The sequence below is a fragment of the Lactuca virosa genome, chromosome 1 (assembly GCF_052849685.1).
Source record: "Lactuca virosa cultivar CGN04683 chromosome 1, Lactuca_virosa_CGN04683_v6, whole genome shotgun sequence".
Lineage (NCBI taxonomy): Eukaryota > Viridiplantae > Streptophyta > Magnoliopsida > Asterales > Asteraceae > Lactuca > Lactuca virosa.
Window position 1 is genome coordinate 226,580,832 of NC_136426.1, and position 21,309 is coordinate 226,602,140.

The window sequence follows — 21,309 nt, forward strand, 5'->3', positions numbered from 1 at the left end:
AAGATCCGTAGATTATTGATAGGAGATCTTAGTTGATTCGATTTGTTAGGCGATTCAAGAGAAGTATGGTTCAGCTTTTTTTTTTTCATCCTTTTTTTTAAAGAATCTTTATTTAATATTAATCTAAATAGAAACAAAATTCTAATTAGTTTTGAGTTGGCATATTTATATTACAATTGAAAATTGCTTTGTTTTTAATTGAGTTTAGTCTTAAACGCCAAACTAAGTATTAGGATTCGTTTTGTAAAACTAGTTTCTAGCTGGAAAATTGTAAGTTTTATTTATATAAAAATGTTCCAAAAAAAGATAAAGGTTAACTTTCAAAAAATGTAAAATGACAACATAAAAACTAAAAGCTAAAAATTTCTAAAAGTTCTCAAAATCTATTTGAAACCGTTTTTGAATTAGATTTTTTTTTTTTTGTCTAAAATAAAGTTTTAAACTCGTACCAGCGAACAATATGTTTTATTTGTTAAAAAAAATTCATGAAGACTTTTAAAAACACGTTGCTAAACATGCCCTTTAAATACTGTTTCGATTTGAGTTTCAACCCAAATTTTAAGAGCAATTACACAACCATTTTCTTTAGACTTTACTCTATTTTGAGATTCTTTGTAACCAGTTTTAAATATTTCTTACATGTTGGTATTTTGGTTCCAAATCAACCATTTTTGCCAAATTAAAATTTGACACAATTGATGTATTTCATATTATTACAAAAACACTTCACGTTTGTAAGTATAAGTAAAGTAATATGAAAATACAAGGTATCGTCCAACCACCAATCTAATTGATGTAATTCATACAAAGTCTTTCTTCTAGGGTGCATTTGTTACATTTTGTATTGAATAAAACGGACATTCACATCTTTATTAGTATTAATCTCAGTCTCAATCCCATGAAAACATAGTTTATAGTACCAAAGTTTCAAGTTCAATCACGTCAAAATTCAACAAATATAATAGAGGATTCGGTTCATTACTAATTTAATAAACTCACAATTTGACTATTAATCTTAGAAACAATTTAACCTAAAATAATAACATAAAAAAAAAAAGGATCCCAGTCGTTCATATTCACCTTTTATATAAAGCTAACAACACATCCTATATAAAAACACGTAATTAAGGACAAACTTGAGTTAACTACCTTCTATGTAAGTAAAAAAATAAACAAAAAAGCAAAAAAAAAAAAAAAAAAAAAAAAGATGGGAAAATTTGTGGCGATTTGACCATTTCAATGAGTTTTTAGCGGCTTGATGATGATGATGGTTCCTCACCAAGAACTTCCACGTTGCAAATAGGACATGTCTAAGGGGAAAAAAAAGAATAAGGCTAAATGCAAGAAATAGCAATTTAATTTAATTTATTTGTGTGTACTATAACATCCTACTTTCATTTCTTACTACTAACACATGTACTTTCACTTGTTTTTTCTTATTAAGGCATTATACTTTGAAAATTTTACAATGTTATTTCTTGCATTTAAACCAAAATGGAATAGGGCTAAATGCAAAAAATAGAAATGTACTTTCTTTTATTTGTGTATTATTATAGCATCATGTTTTCACTTTTTTCTATTACAAAATTGCACTTCCTATATATATATATTTTTTAATTTTATGGCATTAAAATTTAATAACTCTACCCAATGATAGCATTGTACTTAGCATTAAAGATGGTTTGTATTTGAATGAAATTGGTTATTTTTTTTAAAGTAGAATGGTGTAATAGGAAGAAATGAAAGTAGGATGTTTATAATAAAGAAATGAATGGAAGTAAAAGTAGGTTGCATTTAACCGAAAACAAGTACAAGTATTTTGATTAGAGATAAATTATTTATTTGATTATTTATTACCTTGTTGATGCTGAGCCATTTGGATCCACATTCGGTATGATAAACATGCTTGCATGGCAAATTGATTTGCTTGTCCCCTCTCTTGTATCTCATTTGGCAAATCACACACCTGCTTTTCAACAACATTACTAGCAACTTAGCATTCAAAAATTTGTAAAAAGAATTAAATCAGATATGAAGTTTAATTGGTGGAATAATTTTATAAAAGTTGCAGACCTCTCTCCGGATTTTTTTCTTAAGAAGAAACCACCAGACTTATATCTTGTAGTTGGAAGGGAATCAATTAGGTCTTGAGAAAGACCTCGACTTTCTGTCCCAATTGCCTCTCCTAAATCAAGTAATTCCTGCATCAGTAAATAAAAATGTCATCTTCCTTTCATTATATTCTATCACAGCGATATATATTCAAAAAAAAAAAAAAAGTTTACTATTAACTCATTGCACTTTGAAAAATCTACCAAATTATAACATTCTACTTTCTAATAATACATGGGTCAAATGGGTAGCAATGGCACCATACAATTATCTTCATTCTCAAGGGAATTTATAATTTCAACACATTATTTTGTCTTAATAAATTTGTTTATTGATATCATTATTATTTCATTTATGAGTTGTAAGTAAGATTGTAAAAAAGAACAACAATTCTGTAGAACCAGTTCCAGTCTACAATTTATTTTTGAAATTCAAATTCATATAATTTTCAGATTTATAATTAGCAATAATGTTCATCTTCTCAGTTTCTACCTCAAAATCTTTGATAAACTAATCTTTTGATATGTTGATATAACAATAAAAAAAAATTATACACCTAAACTATTCTTATTGATATTGATATGTGATGTAACAGCTTTCAATTATTGTTTCTAAAACAACAACTTAAAATTTTAACACTAGTCACCTTCATTTACTTTACTCTCGTTACCAATATGGGCAATGTACTTTATTTTTTACTAAGAATAGTAAAAAAGAGTAAAGTAGTTTGATATTTCCTGCAATTTGCCCTTAAATTTATACATATATTTTAGTCCTTTGGCAAAACCCAAAAGACAAAAGTAAATAAATAAATAAAGAAAAGAGAATGTGAGAGAATCCAACAAATCAACCCAACCTAGTCTAACATATTTGGCTCATTATAGAAAAAGACCATTACATGTTTTCCCATCTGCAGTTGAAGGGTATTTATTATTATTATTATTATTTTTTTGCAATTTATTAGTTTTTTTGTAACTTCTACTATATCCATTACTTATTAACTTCAAATGTTAACATATCTATTATAGTTAAGTATTGTTTCTGGGTCTGTTTAGTGTGATTATAAGTTTTTTTTGTTGGTTGAATTCATAGTACACTTCAACAACTTTAAAGAAAATTTTTCTTGCAGTATTTGATTTGAAATTAGACATTCTGATGATTCTTCCTCACAAAACAGATATTACTTATGAATGAAAAGAATAGAAATAACAAATTAGCCAAAAAAAAAAAACAATTAATAGCAAACCTCATATGTCATGTTGTCTGGATCGATGTCATCCTGCCAAACAACCTGCAATGCACAAAACATTTTAGCAATTTGTTTCTGTATTATATAGAATACTACTTTCATTTCTTTGTATTACAATATTGTAATTATAATTATATGCTTCTTTTTAACGCATTGTATTTAGAAAAATATACCCAAATTTAGCTTTCCACTTTCAACTTTTTCATACTAGAACATTTTACTTTGAAAAATCTACTCAATTATTACAGTGAAAGTTGATTTGTGTTTGGATGACATTGCTATAGTCGAAAAGATTGTTCAATGTAAAATGTGTAATAGAAAAAAAAATTGAAGTAGGATATGCTACAATAAACAAATTAATGAAAGTATATATTGCTATTTCTTGCATTTCACCCGATAATAATCTTGATTATAGACTCCACAAAAGAATGCATAAAAGCCAATGAAGAAAAATAAATAAATAAATAAAACTTAATACCTGAGAACTAGAAGCACTGTCATGATTTGGGCTACCTGCAAAATACAGAAAGATGCCATAAGGATAGCTGATCATTCACCACTGCTGATATGAAGATTTAAGTTCAGGGATAAATGCAAGACATATCAACACACTTTCATTTAGTTGTGCATTATAGCATCCTATTTCATTTCTTTCTATTACAACATTGTATTTTCAACTTTTTTCAAGTTTTCTATTAGGATGTTGTACTTTGAAAAATCTACTCAATTGAAGCAATGAAAATTGCTTTGCATTTGGATGACATTGCAATAACTGTAAGAGGAAGAATCGAAAGCACGATGCTATAATAAACACAAATAAAAGAAAGTACATTGCTATTTCTTGAAGCTGGAAACATAAAAACAGGAACTGACATTCTTCAGGAATAGCTTGCATGCTTGGAACTGAATTCTCAGCTGATTGGACATCTGTGGTAGCAGGTTCTGTGACATTCATCATTACAGGATACTCCCATGCACTTCGATTCATATCCATTCTTGGTGCATAATTGTGAACTTCATATGGATCATAATAAGGTACATTTCCAATACCAGGTAATCCGTATTTGTATGAACTCATATTCATTGCCCAATATGCATTATGCTCCTAGACAAAAGTATCAAGGAAACTCTAGTATATCAATATCACATAGCAGAAAACCATGTAAAGAATCATACTTCTAAAAGGGTAATGAATTGTAAAACAACCTGATCATGGATAGGACCCGAATGAGGAAAATGTGCAGTTTGATGTGAAATTCCATCAAAGAAGTCCATGAAGCTCTCAGGGACTGTGTATGGGAATCCTGTGTTTATGTAATTGACCTCCATTTGTCGATTTCCATTCCCATCCATTGTGGATGATAATTTTAATTATCTTCACCAAAGAAACTGCCAAGAAAACTGCATTAAAACACCTTTTTCAGAATGCAAGTTAACTATGATTTCTGCCATAAAGTAATTTGTGGCATAAAACTCCACAAGAAACAACCAAATATATCATTCACAATGTCTCCTACATGGTAAGTTCTTCCATAACCCTCTAGAAATAAGATCATCAAATATGATATAAAAGATAGAACACAATCAGCACTTGAACATAAACCCACATATACCCAAATTTGGAAAGCAGAAATCAAGTTTATGGATGCCACTCCTTTACATAACTTCTTAAATAACGAAATGCAAAACAAACTAAGCTGCAGTCATAAAAATTACATCTCAGATATGAATCGTAAAAGTCAAAACCTTAATTAATTACGTGTATGGAAACAAATTAACAGAAAACAAGTGCCTCAACCAGCGAAAACCTAATACAAACATCGAGTTCAGTTTTTACATGTAGCAGAAACCAACACAGCTAGGAAATAGTAGCGTATTGTTCATCTTCTTTACCCTCTGTTAAAGAAAAGACCTAAAAAAAATGTTACATTGCACAATTCAAACTAGGTTCATGCTCAACATAACAATTTATTCAAACAAAACGGCAGTAACTAAAAAAAATTCAAGTCAACCAACGTGCTAGGGCGAGAAACAAGCACACGCAGTTAGTCTAATTCCAACAAGAAACTGCTATATTCACGCCTTTTGCACTTCAACTCCCTCAAATTACAGCCGAATACACAGAAATTCATATAGAAATCAACCAATTCAAACACCGCTTACCAGTTTGATCAAACAAAATCCACAGTAACACCGAATTTTACAGGCAGAATACCAGAAACAACCGCCGGTAGCCTCATTCATACATCAACATTTCCCCGTTGACACACTCGAAGATAAAATAACAAGAAAATCAACTCTCAAAACGATCACTATATCATCAACGAAAAAAAATCACAAGCGATTGAACAGAAACATACAGCAATCACACATTACACATAGTAATATGCATATCTCTACATACGTATACATATACTGAGACTAGAGAGAGGAGAGAGAAATAGAGAGAGATGACGAACATTGTACCGGTGGTTGGTCGGCCGGAGCAGAGGAAACGGACAAAATGAAAAAGTGAAAGGGGAAAAGAAAACTCTTGGTTGATCTTCCACACAGTATATGTGTGTGTTTTTGTTTTTCTCTCTCTCTATATATGTATAGATACAGTAAACATATATAGACGGAAACTGTGACTGTCACTCTATCTCATCCGTTCTGTCACAATCTCCTTTCTCAACACTATTTTGGGGTGGGGGTAGTGTGGTGTGTTGGGTTATATGCGAACTTTTGATTCACGCAATCCGCCCCATTATATTGATTATAATTTACCATTTTTTTTTTTTTTTTACTAATTTACAAAATTATTCCTTTATTATTTATTTGTCCAGATTTAGTTTTATTATGAACACGGTCGGCCTTACGGGTACGACAAACTGGACGATCGCTCCGAACCTCACCAAATCTCGGGGCCCTAGTTACTATATATATTAGAATTATAAGATGTGTATTTAAATATCAAACGCATTTGTAGTTGGGATGGTTAAAGCGGCGGAGGTTTTTTCCTATTTCAGGAGAAACCCATGTTCGAAACTTTTAACCTTTTTTTACAAAGGATTTTTTTATATTTAACTTTTTTTTTGTGTATCTTACTCGTCCCAATACGCCTTCACCATCGTTTCCACTTTCCACTTCCCAATACACCTTCGTCATCGTTTCCACTTTCCCATTATGTCTCTTACCACCACCAATGGTAATCGGTATCACTAACCCTAAACGACTTCTGATTTTATATGGTAATCGGTATCACTAACCCTAAACGACTTCTTAATTTCTTTCTCTGCAGCTTTGTACCTCTGTTTGACTTATTGTAGCTATTCGTGTTTCGATCCGATAAGAATTAAATTTAAACAAAATCGAAATTGCCAACAAGAATCGTCCATCCGTAACTATTTGTCTCGTTATTCTCTAATGTTTCATGCTTGGTTGATCAAATTCCAGTTTTCAAGTTTATAAACACATGACCACGATCCGAGTACTTTACTGTATGTTTGTTGTCGTGTCTATTAAAAAGGTTTTGAGAATTTTAATTCTGTTAAGATCAACTACAATTGTCCTAATTTCCCATGTTGCATTTATTAGGGTTTAAGTCTTGGTATTGATTTTTTTTTGTCATTGAATCATTGCTCAAATCATATTCATGTTACAATACAAAGCTGTTGGTTCTAGAAGTTTGACATGATGAAAAAGTATTTAGTAAAAAATGAATCTTTTATTCTGGGTTCCCAATTAAATAAGAGGTGTATGCTCTACGAAAATGTGTTGTTGGTGAAGTGGCATAAGTGTTTCCAGATGAAGTCTTTGTGTTTGAGGACATAAGATATTGCCATCTTATAATTACCCGTGACAATATTCCATGAAGTAATATTCTAAGCATGAGTTACTCCAAAACTTGATATATATCAAGTACGAGTGGAACTCAGTCGTATCCCTATGATATATAAATCACTATTGATAATCTACTAACACCCCACATCAGTCTTAATTCAAAACTTCATGCCTTGAAGAATGATCGACTATGAAGATTCTTAATTTAGAATTCAAGGAAGTATGTAAACATGCAAATGGAACACAATAATGTACTAATGCATATAATATATCCCATTATATATTGTGATCTCCGTATAATAATCATTATATTAGATAAAGTTCATATTGTAACTATTCCCAAACATCAAATCAACTACTAAATTATACTAAGTCACTTGCAAATCTAATCCAATAGACCTAGAGCGAGAGTCATGTTTTGACTAGGTAATGACTTAGTGAATGGATCAACGAAGTTCCCTTTTAAATAAACTCTAATATCAATAATTTCTAACAACTTTGAGTATAATTTGTGTAAGTTTTTCTATGGCCACACCAAGATCTCTGATGAACTCCTTCCGAGTTATCATTAAATCTATTTAGAAATAACACAAATCCTAATTGGGACCAGGAATCGTCTCATACATGTAACATCCCAAAAATCAAGGTGAAATTTTCATTTTTCAAAAACAACCCAAACCCATAAATGTTTACAAAACATAGTTTCCAAAGTGTAAAAATCACAAATCAGAGTATCCCAAAATCGAATCTCATAAAAACTAAAGGATGTGCACGATCAAGCCTTCGCCTTGCCCCTATCATATGAAGTATCTGATACATAAAACTTAAACTGTAAGCCAAAGCTTAGTGAGTTCCCGCAAATATCACACATAACCACATAAATATACAAAATGCATGATGGCTCCACAGTCTCCCGAATGGATTACCCTGGCCCACAACCTCCCGGTTGGATTGCCACTATGGCCTATAATCTCCCGATTGGATTGCCACTAGCCCATAATCTCTCGATTAGATTGCTACTCTGGCACACAACCTCCCGGTTGGATTACCATCGAGTTTGTTAGCCGACAACACAAAGCAATACAGCCTCAACCCAAACCACACTATGTCGACATATGAAATAGATAAATATATAACAGCAAACAGATCAACATGTAGATCTCATCAGATCATTACAGCATAGCAAAATCCTAAACCATGATATATAATCTACTGGGCCGGCATTGGTGCCTTCGATCCACAAGTACAGTGAGGAAAACTCACCTCATAGTCTGAAAAGATAGCAGAAAAGAACGTTGATCCAATGCCAACTCTATAGGTCACCTATACAACAAACAGTTACCTAAATTGATCCATCCATGGATCATGAAAGCCCAAAAGATGATGGATTAGTGATTACTAGTGGGCTAGAAGGTGGTTTGGGCTCAATGATTGGGTTGTGCATGGTAACCCATAAATTGGATTAGGGTTGCATGAAGGCTAAGGTAACGTTTTAAAGTTTCTTAAGTGTTCAAAACCGTTACTTTTTACTTCATAAAGTCTCCTAGCAGTTTCTGATACTCTTTGGTGGATTAGGGTTACACTTTAATGCTTCTTATGGCTCCTTAATGAAGCATGGACGTTTTTTTTATTCTTAAGTGTGTAAGACGTTTTTTTGTGTTTTTTTTCATGAGTTTCCTTAAATTTCATTTACTAGTTTTGATGAGTAGTTAGTTGGTTGGCTTGTAACCACCAACTTTGTAATAAAGGCTTCATATAAGCCAAGTTTTTGCTGAAAAAAAGACACACACAGATTTTTGTCAAAGAACCTTTGTTCACTTGGAATTATTGTTATAATTCACTACTTATCATTGTTGGGACGTGATCTTGACTTGCTACGAATTCAATCCAATAGGTCTTGGATTGTTTTCACCAGTATACAACTTAATAGGTCTTGAATTGTTACTAATCTATCTATTTCTTTCCATTCACATATCATTTGTGGTTGCTATTTTCTCTTAATTTACTTAAACATTACCCTACTCACTAAATCAAGCCCATACACGCATCGTAAGTGCTATCAGAGCCCATAATGGATTTTGATGATCCAGAGTTCCTACAAAATCTTCGTGGAGCCTTAAGAAATGTCCAAGATGGTGGAAATCGAAGGCAACCCCGACGTGGTGGACATAGGGTTGTAGAAGAATTCAAGGTGTCTAAATTGCGTGAACTTACTAGTGGTACCAAAGAAACTAGTTTGGCGAAGATTAGATGTTTCAAGTGTCAAGGTTTTGGTCATTACCAAAATGTTTGTCCAAACAAAAGGGTGGTGACTTTAAGGGAGGTCATTGAATGTCGTGAAGAGTTGGAGGAAAAAAAAGAGGTTGGTGGGTATTTTTCATGATACACAACAAGAAAAGGAAGAAGAGGAGAAGGTAGAGTATGAAGCACCGGTGTATGATACGGTTTTGGTACTTAGAACCCTTAAAACTCAAGGGGTTCAAACTGTGGCTGATATGGATCAACGAGACCAATTGTTTCGCACCAAATGTTTGGTTAAAGACAAGTGGTGTAGTTTGCTTATTGATGGTGGAAGTTGTACCAATGTTGCTTCTAATGAAATGATGACCAAATTGGGCTTGTCTACTACAAACCATCCAAAACCATATGCTCTTCATTGGTTGGATGATGGAAGCAAAATAAAGGTGACAAAATAGGTTAGCGTTGGTCTAACTATGGGGTCTTATAAAGATGAAGTGTTGTGTGATGTTATTCCTATGGATGTATGTCGTATCTTGTTGGGGCGTCCTTGGCAATTTGATAAGGATATGTTACATAGGGGAGGAGTAATGAATAATATAACCACAAAATACCATTTTCCTATTCCTAAAATTGTTGACATGTTGGATGAATTGCATGGTTCCATTGTGTTCTCAAAAGTCGATTTGAGAAGTGGGTACCATCAAATCAGAATGCGTGAAGGTGATGAGTGGAAAACCGCTTTCAAAATGAAACATGGCTTGTATGAATGGACGGTGATGCCTTTTGGTTTAACTAACACACCTATCACTTTCATGAGGCTAATGAATGAAGTGCTAAAATCTTTTTTGGGTAGGTTTGTGGTGGTATACCTTGATGATATATTGGTATATAGAAAGAGCTTGGAAGAACATTTGTTGCATTTAAAATAGGTTTTCGAGACCCTTAGAGCTCAAAAACTCTATGAGAAGCAAGAGAAGTGTTCATTTTTTGGTGGACAAAGTGGCGTTTTTGGGTTATGTGGTGTCAAAAGATGGTGTGTCTGTGGACCAATCCAAAATCGAAGCAATCAAGTCATGGCCCATTCCTAGCAACATTTCTAAAGTCCGATCATTTAATGGCCTTGCTTTTTTTATAGAAGATTTATTCGTGAGTTTAGTACCATTGCAAGTCCCATAACAGGTTGTTTGAAGAAAGGAGTCTTTGCATGGGGGGAAGAAGCTTAAAAGTCATTTAAGAAGCTCAAGGTGTTGTTATATGATGCTCCTATTTTGGCCCTTCTTGATTTTTCTCAACCTTTTGAAGTGGAATATGATACAAGTGGTGTTGGTAATGGGGATGTTCTAATCCAAACCAAACGTCCTATTGCTTATTTTTATGAAAAGTTAGGTGGTGCAAGGCTAAATTATTGCACTTATGATAAGGAGTTTTATGATATTTTTCGTGCTTTAGATTATTGGAGTCATTATTTGCGTGCAAGTCATTTTGTTTTTCATTTGGATCATGAGTCCTTGAAGTACATTAATGGACAAAAAATGTTGAGCACAAGACATTCTGTGTTTTCCTTAAATGTACAGTTTTCCACTTTATGAGATGGATTGCCACATTTATAGCACTTTCTTATTCCAAAACAAGTCTTTCTTTTTTAGAAAGATTTTATTTTTTCAAAAGACTTGGGTTTCCAAGGAGTGGAGACACTTTCACTTAATTTAAAAACTCTTTACTTAGTTCTAGAGACATGAGAATGATCAGTGCTACAAGATGTGGTTTCAGTGGTATGATACTCAGACAATGAACATTCAGAATTATTAGTGTCAGAAGTCACTTAACAACAATAAGTGTCATAATCAATGGTTGTGTATTTAAGGAATTCACAAACAATATATGTCACAGTATGAATATGACCTTCAGAAATAGGAAACTTAAAAATGGTAGCAGTATTAAGACACTTATACTCACTATTAAAGGGGTCTGACAGAAGGGTTAATAGTCGTTAAAGGAGTGACACATGAGGCAAGACCATCAGGATTAGTAACACGATGTTTGTGTATAAGGTCTTGATAAATTATAATACAACAACTTACAAATTTAGTTTTAAATTTATGAATGAGTTCATTTTGGGTTGGAAAATTTGGTTATGTTTCAATTTCTTGGAAAATTTTAATAGCTTCATCGAGACTTCCTCCAATTATTTTTTCACATTGATGAGGACTTTGATCATTGACAATTTTAAAAGTTTTTAAATGAGAATGAGCCCAGGTATTTGTAATACTTTTACAATGTTGAGCAAGTTCAATAGAGAGTCCTTTTCACTATTAAGTTCATAATTTATAATAGATACATTGAAAATTGTAAACTCATCAGTGAAAGAGGCTTCTCGATGTTAGATAATTCGTTGTTTAATGATGCAATTTCATTTTTTTAGTTGAAGAATTTGTTGATTGGATTTTGAAAGATCAAGATGCAAATACTCAAACATTGTAGATTTTTGCTTTTTAGAATAAGTTACAAACTTTTTGACCTAATATAGAGAGGAGGAATACCAGTTCTGAACTTTGGAGTCATTATAAGCTTTAGCAAGATCAACTTCAAAAGTACTTGGACTGCTGCCTGTTTCATTAGTGATAAAGTCACCAGTGGTTGCATTAATCACACGTCCTTTTTAACTTCTTCATCTGATGATTCCTCTTCATCGACCCACTCTTTACCATCAGCAACAACAAATTTGGACTCCCAATTTTTCTTTTTCAAAGAAGAAACTTAACGATTGAACTTAGTTTCGTAAGACTCTTTGTAAGGTATTAGAGCGGGTTTACGATACATTCAAGTTATCCTCCTATCATCCAAAGTCGTCTGTTGTTAACAAGATCCTTCCTTTCGATGAGCACAACTTCACTACATGAAAATCAAAGGCTATGGATGTTCTCGAGATCATCGACTATGGCATGCTTGATGTTACTAACAAGGGTCCCATTATCTCCATGCATCGATCTTCCAATGACAATGCATCTTTTAGTGGAATAAAGCAAAGTCTGTGTCTGGATACAACAAGGAATAGAAAAGAGTTTTAAACCTTGATGTAAAGGAAAGGATTGTTATAGGAAACTCTCTTCCATATCATGTCTATCGATTGGTTCAAAGTTGCACAACTGCACAAGAGATGATGAATACCTTTTCAGCCACCTTCGACAGAGAAGGGATTTCTGATGATGAGGTTACAAAAGGTAAGTGTCTCATGGCTTAAAATCGACGATCCTCAAACTAAAGTATCAAGGGACAACATTAGTACTTTTGACGCTGACCTTTCTCAAGCTACAGAGGAATCTAAGTCTCAGGATTGGGACTCGACCTCAATATATCAGCTATTTTTTTTCTCAACTACTCTGTTGAAAAACTTGACATGTTTGATTATTTACGTCTTGATCTCTCTAACTCTAACAAAGCAAAATCCTCTCTCAAAATGGAATTGAAAAATCTTGAAGAACAAATATCTTTTTTTACTAAGAATTCCCTTTCTCTCTTGAATAAGAAAAATTCCTATATCTCACTGACCAATAATTTTCTTCACGCTGAAAAGGAAAAAGTTGTCGATCATGCGTAAAGCATTCATATTATTCTAAATAATTGGGCTTCTTTTCACTTTAATGTTACTAGAATTATTAATAATCAAATTCCTGATCAGTGTGAGAAAATTCTTGGTGGTGATATTGAAGGTGCTGTTTCCTTACTCAAAAAGATCAAGACTGAACAAACCTTTTATAACGCTAATGATCTCGAGAAAGATTTTAAAACTAGAGTTGTTAGTACCTATTACATAAATCAAATCCTGATTGATACATATTTCATTACTGACCCAAATGGTATCACTAAATGCATATCTCGCTTATCTGCTTTTGATCATTCTCATCAACCTCCTCACCGTGAGTATGTTTTGCCCTCCACTAAGACCTTGCTGAAATTTCCCATCTGCAATGGCAATGTTCACTCTGTAAATTAAATTCTCAGCATGTTTCCTCAATGCACTATTAGCAACATTGAATCTGGAGCTCAGTCTAAACTCTCTAATTCATATGATTCTTCCATCTCCTCTGAGTCCCATGACAATTTGTCATCTGATTGCACCATTGATGACACTCCTTGGTGCAAAAATAAAGCAAGAGTTTTCAAATCAAATGATCAAGATTCCTCAAGTTCAGTTGTCAAAAGAAATCAAAGTTCTAATTAAAAAAGAATTATGGAATCTGGGTTTGGTATCGTTGTGGTGATGCTTCTCACAAAGTCGGCGATTGACTTTTGAAAAATGCTTTAATTGTGCCGACAATATCATTGCTCTAAATAACAAATGGATTAAAAGGGAAACTTGTTAAATTTTCTCCCTGATGCTTGTTATAATATTTTCTCTTAAATGACCCATTGCAAGATGGGTCAGTGTATATGTCACACCCCCAAACCAGAACGACGGAAATGTTTGGGGGTGAGTGGCTTCATGTCAAGTATCACAACACATGCATTATAGTAATCAAAGTACAACAACCATTGCATTAATAATGTATAAGTTTTTACATAAGTGCTACAACATTAGATATTCGACATCAAAAGTAGATACAGTAAAAGACAAAAGACGCAACACGGTGCTAGGCTGTCTTCTTAAAAGCTCTGGGAGTGTACCTGTAATCGGATCCCTGAGAATACAAGTTATTTTGAAAGAGAGGATCAATATTTAAGTTGGTGAGTTCATATTAGTTTCATTTATGGTTGCATTAGTTTTAATAAAGTGATTGATTACGTTCCAGAAAATCCTATATTTCCTGCTTTATAACTGAAAAGTAGTTTTAATCCCATAAAACCGTCCCGTTTAAGTGTTATTGTACTTATAACATAATTTTAACTCACCATAAAATTATAAGAATAATGTTTTCTGTTTTGTTAGAGGAAACATGATTGATGCAATAGTATTTTTTAAAAATACACTACTGGTGTAATAACTACCCTATTATTAAACTGGTTAACTATGGTTAAAATGTGATATGGTTGTAACCATACTGATTGACTAGTATAAACACGACGACCTTCTGGCGCCGAAAGTGATGTGACATTTGTCACCCGTAGACTGGTAGGTCCCACTATAGCTAGCAGTGAGGTGTGGGATTTTCAGTACCGTATATATCTATACACACAATGCCCGCTCTCCCTCCAGGAGACTCTGGTTACAAAACGCGACAATAACAAGTATATTGTTGTGCTGTGAAGTAGTATCTCACATTTTAGGTTGTCTAGTTTAAGTAAAGATTGAATTTTATCCTTTTCTTAACAAAGTAGTTTAAACCTCGTATACTTATCCAGAAAATAGATTTCTCGTTTGTTTCATAAATTATACCTATTATAATTTATGTGTTCTATCTGATTAGCATGATCTCTCATGAATGTACCCCTTTGCTCAGCGTGATACAAAGGTAATAATACTGACTGAAGTAACCTTTTATATTCATATATATAATACATAATTAAGAAGGAAACGACCTTCGGACAAATAATCCCACCTTAAGTCCACAACCAAACAAGGAAAAGGAAATAAGAAAAATCATCAGTCCTAAGTCCTTTAAATCTTATTTATGTACATATACACATATACATATGATTTTGAGAAAATATAAGTTTAAAGAGTTTATAAAACATTTAAAAGAGTTTAACGGTATTCTAAAAGAGTTTATGTGACTTTAAAAGAGTTTACATGACTTTAAGTCATTTTGGAAGTATTTGGTAATCCTTTATTGTAAAAACAATATTTATAAAAACACAAGAAAATATTTTATGTGATTGATATCACATGTAATTATTAACACAAATAGATTGTGTTCAACTTGTATTTCCCCCCAAAAAATCATTTAAAACCATTTAAAAAGGTAGATTGTAGGGGTATGAACTCACCTTACGTTGGGGATTCGATTGAAGATTTGGTATAGGACGTTAGCTCCACAAGTGAAGTCTTGTTAACAAAACCAGTCCTAAACACAATTTATGTAATATATAGGTATACTATTAATTAATATACTCATAAGAATGCTAGGAAAACGAACTAATTTGCAAGTTTAACTTACAAATAAGGGTGTTAGAAGCAAAGTTTGAAGACTGAAAGTTGTTCACGGCCAGATGGGTGTTCACGGCCCAAGAACACTTGATGTTCTTGAGTTCACGGCCCAAGAGTCTTGACAAATGATGATGAATCAAGGTTGAAATAAAGAGAGCTCCATATGTATAACAAAAAGGAAGGTGTTTCTTATGATCTTGAGGAGAGAGGAGGGTTTTAGGCTGATGATACTTGAGAGAGAATGCTTGATTCACGGCCAGAAGTGAATAAATGAAGATAAAATCGATCAACACACATATATAGGGAGGAGTTCATGGCCGAAAGAGGGTTCACGGCCGAAGAGATCACGACTCCGAAGACTCTTCACGACCGCAAACCGAGGCGAGTTCACGGCTCGGATGAAGAATGATGTGAGGTGTTCTCGGTCCCTAATGTTTCACTTCTTAAACAAACAACACCTTCGGTACAAGGTTTATACACTTAAAACCCATAAATCTAGCCTTATAAGATAATAAAAGAATTGAGTTTGACCTTTACATGATATGATTGACTTTTACAAGAATAAAATTTTCGGGTTGTCAAATCATCCCCTGTTAAAGGGAATTTCGCCCCGAAATTAAGTCTAAGAGATACTCATGGATGAAGGGAAAAGATGTGGATACTTATGGTTCATTTGATCATCCCGCTCTTAAGTGAATTCAGGTCCTCGCTATGTATTTTAGCGGACCTTCACTATCGGGGTATGATTTTGTTTTGTCCTCTGGGCTGCACTGTCTAGTATTTCTACGGATTCTTCCATAAGATTGAGGCTCTCGTTTACTTTGATCTAATAGAGTGGGATAACAAGAGTCTCGTCGGATAGACACTTTTTCAAGTTTAAGGCGTGGAAGGTAGGGTGTATTTTATTGAATTCTCAAGGTAGTCGGGGTCTATAAGCTACTGGACCAAATCTAGTAAGAATCTTGAATGGTTCTATGTACCTTGGATTTAGTATTCTACGCTCTCTGAAGCGTATCATTCCTTGCCAGGGTGAGACCTTCACATGACGTGGTCACCCACCTGGAATTCCAAGGGTTTTATCCTATTGAAGTCATAGCTTTTCTGTCTGACTCTGGAAGTTTTACGTCGCTCCAGGATTTGTACTCTCTTCTCGGTAGTTTCTCGGATGATTTCCGGACCAGCGAAGATGTTGTCTGAAATTTAACCACTAGCTAGTTGCATGTCACTTACTTTAGTCCAGTGCAGAGAGGATCTACACTTGTGACCAAAGAAGGTTTCGAATGGAGCAACTTTAAAGGCTAGTATGGTAAAGTACTCGACTAGTTGGTAAATGGGTATCCCATGCTTTACCAAATTCGATCACATATGCGCTCAGCATGACTTCTAATGCTTGAATCGTTCTCTCATTCTGTCTGTCGGTTTAAGGATGGTAGGCTATGCTCATGACTAGCCTAGTTCCCAGAGATTTCTAAAGTGACTGACTGAACTGGGAGATGATTCTACTATCATGAACGGAGATAAAAGATATTGGAACACCGTGCAGTCTAACTAATCTCTCGGCCACACGCTCTAGTTAGCTTCTCTATTTTGCATGTTTCTTTAAAATTGCAGGATGTGCGCGAACTTGGTTAATCTGTCGACGATCACCCAAAATGGTATTAAGTCCACCCGTTGTCTTGGGTAACTTGATTATGAAGTCCATTGCAATCCGCTACCACTTCCACTCAGGTATCTCCGGTTGTTTGTAGTTAGCCTGCGGGCTTTTGATATTCTACTTTAACCTTGGCGCAGGTAAGACACTTGCCCATGAAGGTGGTAATATCTGGTAGAATATATGATGAAGGCTTTTGCTCTGAAGTTCATGATAGGACTCGTACTTGGCTCATCCACCATCACATCGTGTATACAAGTCATATATAATCACGATTTACAAAACGTTAGGATGGGTGGCTCTGCCCCAAGTCCACAATCAGACAAGGAATAGGAGATAGGGCGGAATCACACATCCTAAATCTTGTTGAGTCTAAATTATATACCACTCTTGCGTATACACTTAGCAGTGATAGGTTAACCTTATGAGTTCTTAGTCTCTATTCTCGAACTTGACTTGCGGTACGAGTGGTCTTCCTAGGTAATCTATTGGATATACTACGGGTGGGTACAGGCTTCTGGAACATCTTTGGTGTTTTCTGCTCCAAGTCTATTGACTACTAGGTAGGCTAAAAAGCGTGGTACCCCTCGCATGGGTACTTCTGAAGTTTTGAAACGAGAGACGACATAAGGGTTCGTATTATCGATTGAAAGAATCTCATTTGACAGCTGCTTAAGGTGAAAGTTCTTTCACGCAGTATAGGAAATGGGTATGGTGAGGACTAAGTCCAAACCATGTCGGATGACGATGTCGGAACTTCTCAACGTAATAGATATTAAGTCGATTTGGAAGAAGTAATTACTAGGACGATGGACTATCCTACGTACATATGTTTTCAACGCTTTCGGTTTTATCCTGTTATTATTACTGCGAACCCTTTTTGTACCATAATTAACGAGCACTAACTATGCGAGGGTTCTGATAAATTGAAATAATAAACTTTCACGAAATAATCCCTACTAGGTCTCTTTATAACCGCTTGGTGTATACAAGTCATGTATAATTAAGATTGGAAAGACAGTTGACTGAGTGACCCTGCCCTAAATCCACAACCAAACAAGGAACAGGAAATGAGGTGGAATCACTCACTCTAAGTCTACAAATCTTAATTATAAATGACCCTAATGTATACACTAAGCCATCATAGCTTACCTGTTAGGGTTCTTAATTTTATAAGAGTGCTGTGATTTTGGTTCGAACGAGCGGGTAATTATTATTTTAATTAATTATTGGGTTTGAAAGCGTACCAAAATTATAGGAGGGTTCTTCGATGCTTCCTCATGTTCCGGGGTTAAACTCCTCCTGCTCCCCCGTCATTCCTCTCTGTTGGACAGTCCCTCTTGAAATGTCCTATTTTGCCACATAAATGGCATATTGGACTGATCCCAACATTGGTAGTTGAAGTGATGAACTCGATCGGAGTCCTACAGAGGTGGGCGGTGTGCCCCTTCATGTTGCATCTATTGCAATGCAACACTCGACAGACTCCATAATGATGGTAGTTGCACTTGCTGCAGTGTGGGAAGTTTCTTAGGTACGGTGTGGTCGGTGTTGGGATAGCAGGGCTGATGGGGATATTGACTGCCCCAGTTTGTTTCCCTTCGGTAGGTCCTTGAGTTGAACTACTCCCTCTCTTTTTCTCAAACTTTCGTTTTAGGATATTAGGTTTGAGGTCCGGAGTGTATTTACAAGTAGGCACTCGTTGCTGAAATTGGTTATCACCACGATCGAGATTGCCGATAACATTACCACTAACATTTGCGTTGTTAGCATTAAGGTGAGCCATGACAGCTGCTACGGCTGCTGTGACTGCAGCTTGAAACGTAGCCGAATCTATATGAAGGATTGGTGTTTTGCCATTGGGTTGGTTACGTTTCTTCGGATGCATAATTCTGTTACACGATGAGAAAACGAGCTCATGAGCAACGATGGTTGTCTCTAGATGTATTCTAATTATTTATATATACATATAAAATTTTCGTTTTTTTATACGGTTCTCAATGTTTCGAACTACATCCCTATGATGCATTCTTGGTAAAGGGCAGAAGTAAGTTTTTAGAAAGGGTTATAAACCGAGTGTCGTCCGAACTAAGTTATCTTTGACTGGTGGATATCATGTTCTAACTTTCGAAAAGATTTGAAAACAATTCATAACAGAGTCTACATGGAATAGACTTATGAATTTTTCGAAATATTCACTCTCAATCGAGATTTCGTGATCCGATTTACTGTTATTAGTCATGACGGGAAAAGGCGATAATCTTAATACCTAACGTGAGTAGTATAGTCACTAACTCACTAGGTTGTATTAATTTATTAGTTATTAATGTGACGCAAAAGGTACTTAAACACTTCACATGATTCATGTGTGGCTTCCCTCTGTTCTCTGTTCTACTCCTGGCGGTAAAGATTTTTTCTCTCTTGGTATCTATATGGTGTCCTTCTTCTTCGTAGATATATTGAATTCCCATTCCGTCCTACTTCAGGTTTTGGGCACTGATCCCTCATTACTTCATAATGGAGAGTTTGAATCCTGAAAGTTCATTGGAACTTCTCATCGGTGCCCTTAATAAAATAAAGGCACTTGGTGATTTCTATAGTTTCTTTACTCCTCATTTGTTTCTTTCTCGGAATCCTCCTAATGAAACTCTGTTGGATCCTCGTTGACTCTTCTATTGATTGTTGGAATGGTTACATCTATATAAGTGGTTTGTACAAGAATGGGAATGTCTAAAGAATCTACGAGATTAATAAAATTAAATTTTTACTAAGATGATCCTTTCCGGTCTTTCTATAATCACGTAGTGGGTATAGATTATATATACTCCAGATCAAATAGACCTTCGAATAAGTGATCCTACTATAAAACCATAACCAAACAAGGAACAGGAAGTAGAGTGAAAATCACCTATTCTAAGTTTATAAAATCTCAACTATATATAACCTTAATGTATACACTTAGTAATTATAGATCTACCAGAAAAGGTCTTTTAAAATTTCACAAAATTTATTTATGGTGCCTAAAATACTCCTATAGTATTTTAATTATATGCTTGATTCTAGAATTTCTTCTGGTACCTAGGTAAGTTTTAGACTTGTTGCCATACTACTATCACTCCCAAACACATGTTGGTTATATCTCAAATAAATATAGTTGATCAGGCTATATTGATCCCATATATGATTACATAATTGTCCAGGTTTAACTGTAGTGTCCAACATCCAAATACTTTTGTTTTGTTCTTCTTGTGATACTCGTTCTTAATATATATATATATATATATATATATATATATATATATATATATATATATATATATATATATATATATATATATGTATATATATATATATATATAAAATAATGTTATATTTTAAAGTATAACTCTTGGTCAGAGTGTTTTTATCCCAATGTGTTTATGGTTGTATATCTTTTATGAATTGATATACTGAGTTCACTATAAACAATGCTCTGATACCAATCTGTCACACCCCCAAACTAGAACGACGGAAACGTCCGGGGGTGGGTGACTTCATGTCAAGTATCACAACACATGCATTATAGTAATCAAAGTACAACAACCATTGCATTAATAATGTATAAGTTTTTACATAAGTGCTCCAACATTAGATATTCGACATCAAAAGTAGATACAGTAAAAGACAAAAGACGCAGCACGGTGCTAGGTTGTCTTCTCAAAAGCTCTGGGAGTGTACCTGTCTACTGGATCCCTGAGAATACAAGTTATTTTGAAAGAGAGGATCAACATTTAAGTTGGTGAGTTCATAAGTATTAGTTTCATTAGTTTTAAGAAAGTGATTGATTACGTTCCAGAAAATCCTATATTTCCTGCTTTACAACTGAAAAGTAGTTTTAATCCCATAAAACCGTTCCGTTTAAGTGTTATTGTACTTATAACATAATTTTAACTCACCATAAAATTATAAGAAGAATGTTTTCTATTTTGTTTGAGGAAAAATGATTGATGCAGTAGTATTTCTTAAAAATACACTACTGGTGTAATAACTACCCTATTATTAAACTGGTTAATTAGGGTTAAAATGTGATATGGTTGTAACCATACTGATTGACTAGTATAAACACGACGACCTTCTGGCGCCAAAAGTGATGTGACATTTGTCACCCGT

General features: G+C 34.2%; 1 protein-coding gene across 6 annotated transcripts; it reads right to left on the reverse strand.

The window, feature by feature from the left end:
- Window positions 1-964: 964 nt before the first annotated feature.
- BB (RING/U-box superfamily protein) lies at window positions 965-6,024 on the reverse strand. 6 transcript variants are annotated; one of them, XM_079083664.1, is made up of 8 exons: window positions 5,828-6,024; window positions 4,568-4,750; window positions 4,235-4,466; window positions 3,840-3,874; window positions 3,359-3,403; window positions 2,074-2,201; window positions 1,858-1,966; window positions 965-1,310 (listed from the first exon to the last, which is right to left on the reverse strand). In XM_079083664.1, exons 2-8 carry the CDS (start codon window positions 4,712-4,714, stop codon window positions 1,248-1,250), a joined length of 759 nt encoding a protein of 252 aa, XP_078939790.1. In that variant the 5' UTR covers window positions 4,715-4,750; window positions 5,828-6,024; the 3' UTR covers window positions 965-1,247. The 6 variants fall into 6 exon arrangements, with proteins under 6 accessions (XP_078939790.1, XP_078939781.1, XP_078939780.1 ...); XM_079083655.1 differs by having other exon boundaries at window positions 4,568-4,762; XM_079083654.1 differs by having other exon boundaries at window positions 5,821-6,024.
- Window positions 6,025-21,309: the final 15,285 nt, after the last annotated feature.

Excerpts from the sequence above, each read along its gene's own strand:
- BB (XM_079083664.1), bottom strand. The coding sequence starts at position 4,714 with ATGGATGGGAATGGAAATCGACAAATGGAGGTCAATTACATAAACACA. Across the intron at positions 4,467-4,567 it reads CGGGTCCTATCCATGATCAG|GAGCATAATGCATATTGGGC; the intron begins GTTGTTTTACAA and ends ACTTTTGTCTAG. Across the intron at positions 1,967-2,073 it reads AGAAAAAAATCCGGAGAGAG|GTGTGTGATTTGCCAAATGA; the intron begins GTCTGCAACTTT and ends GTTGAAAAGCAG.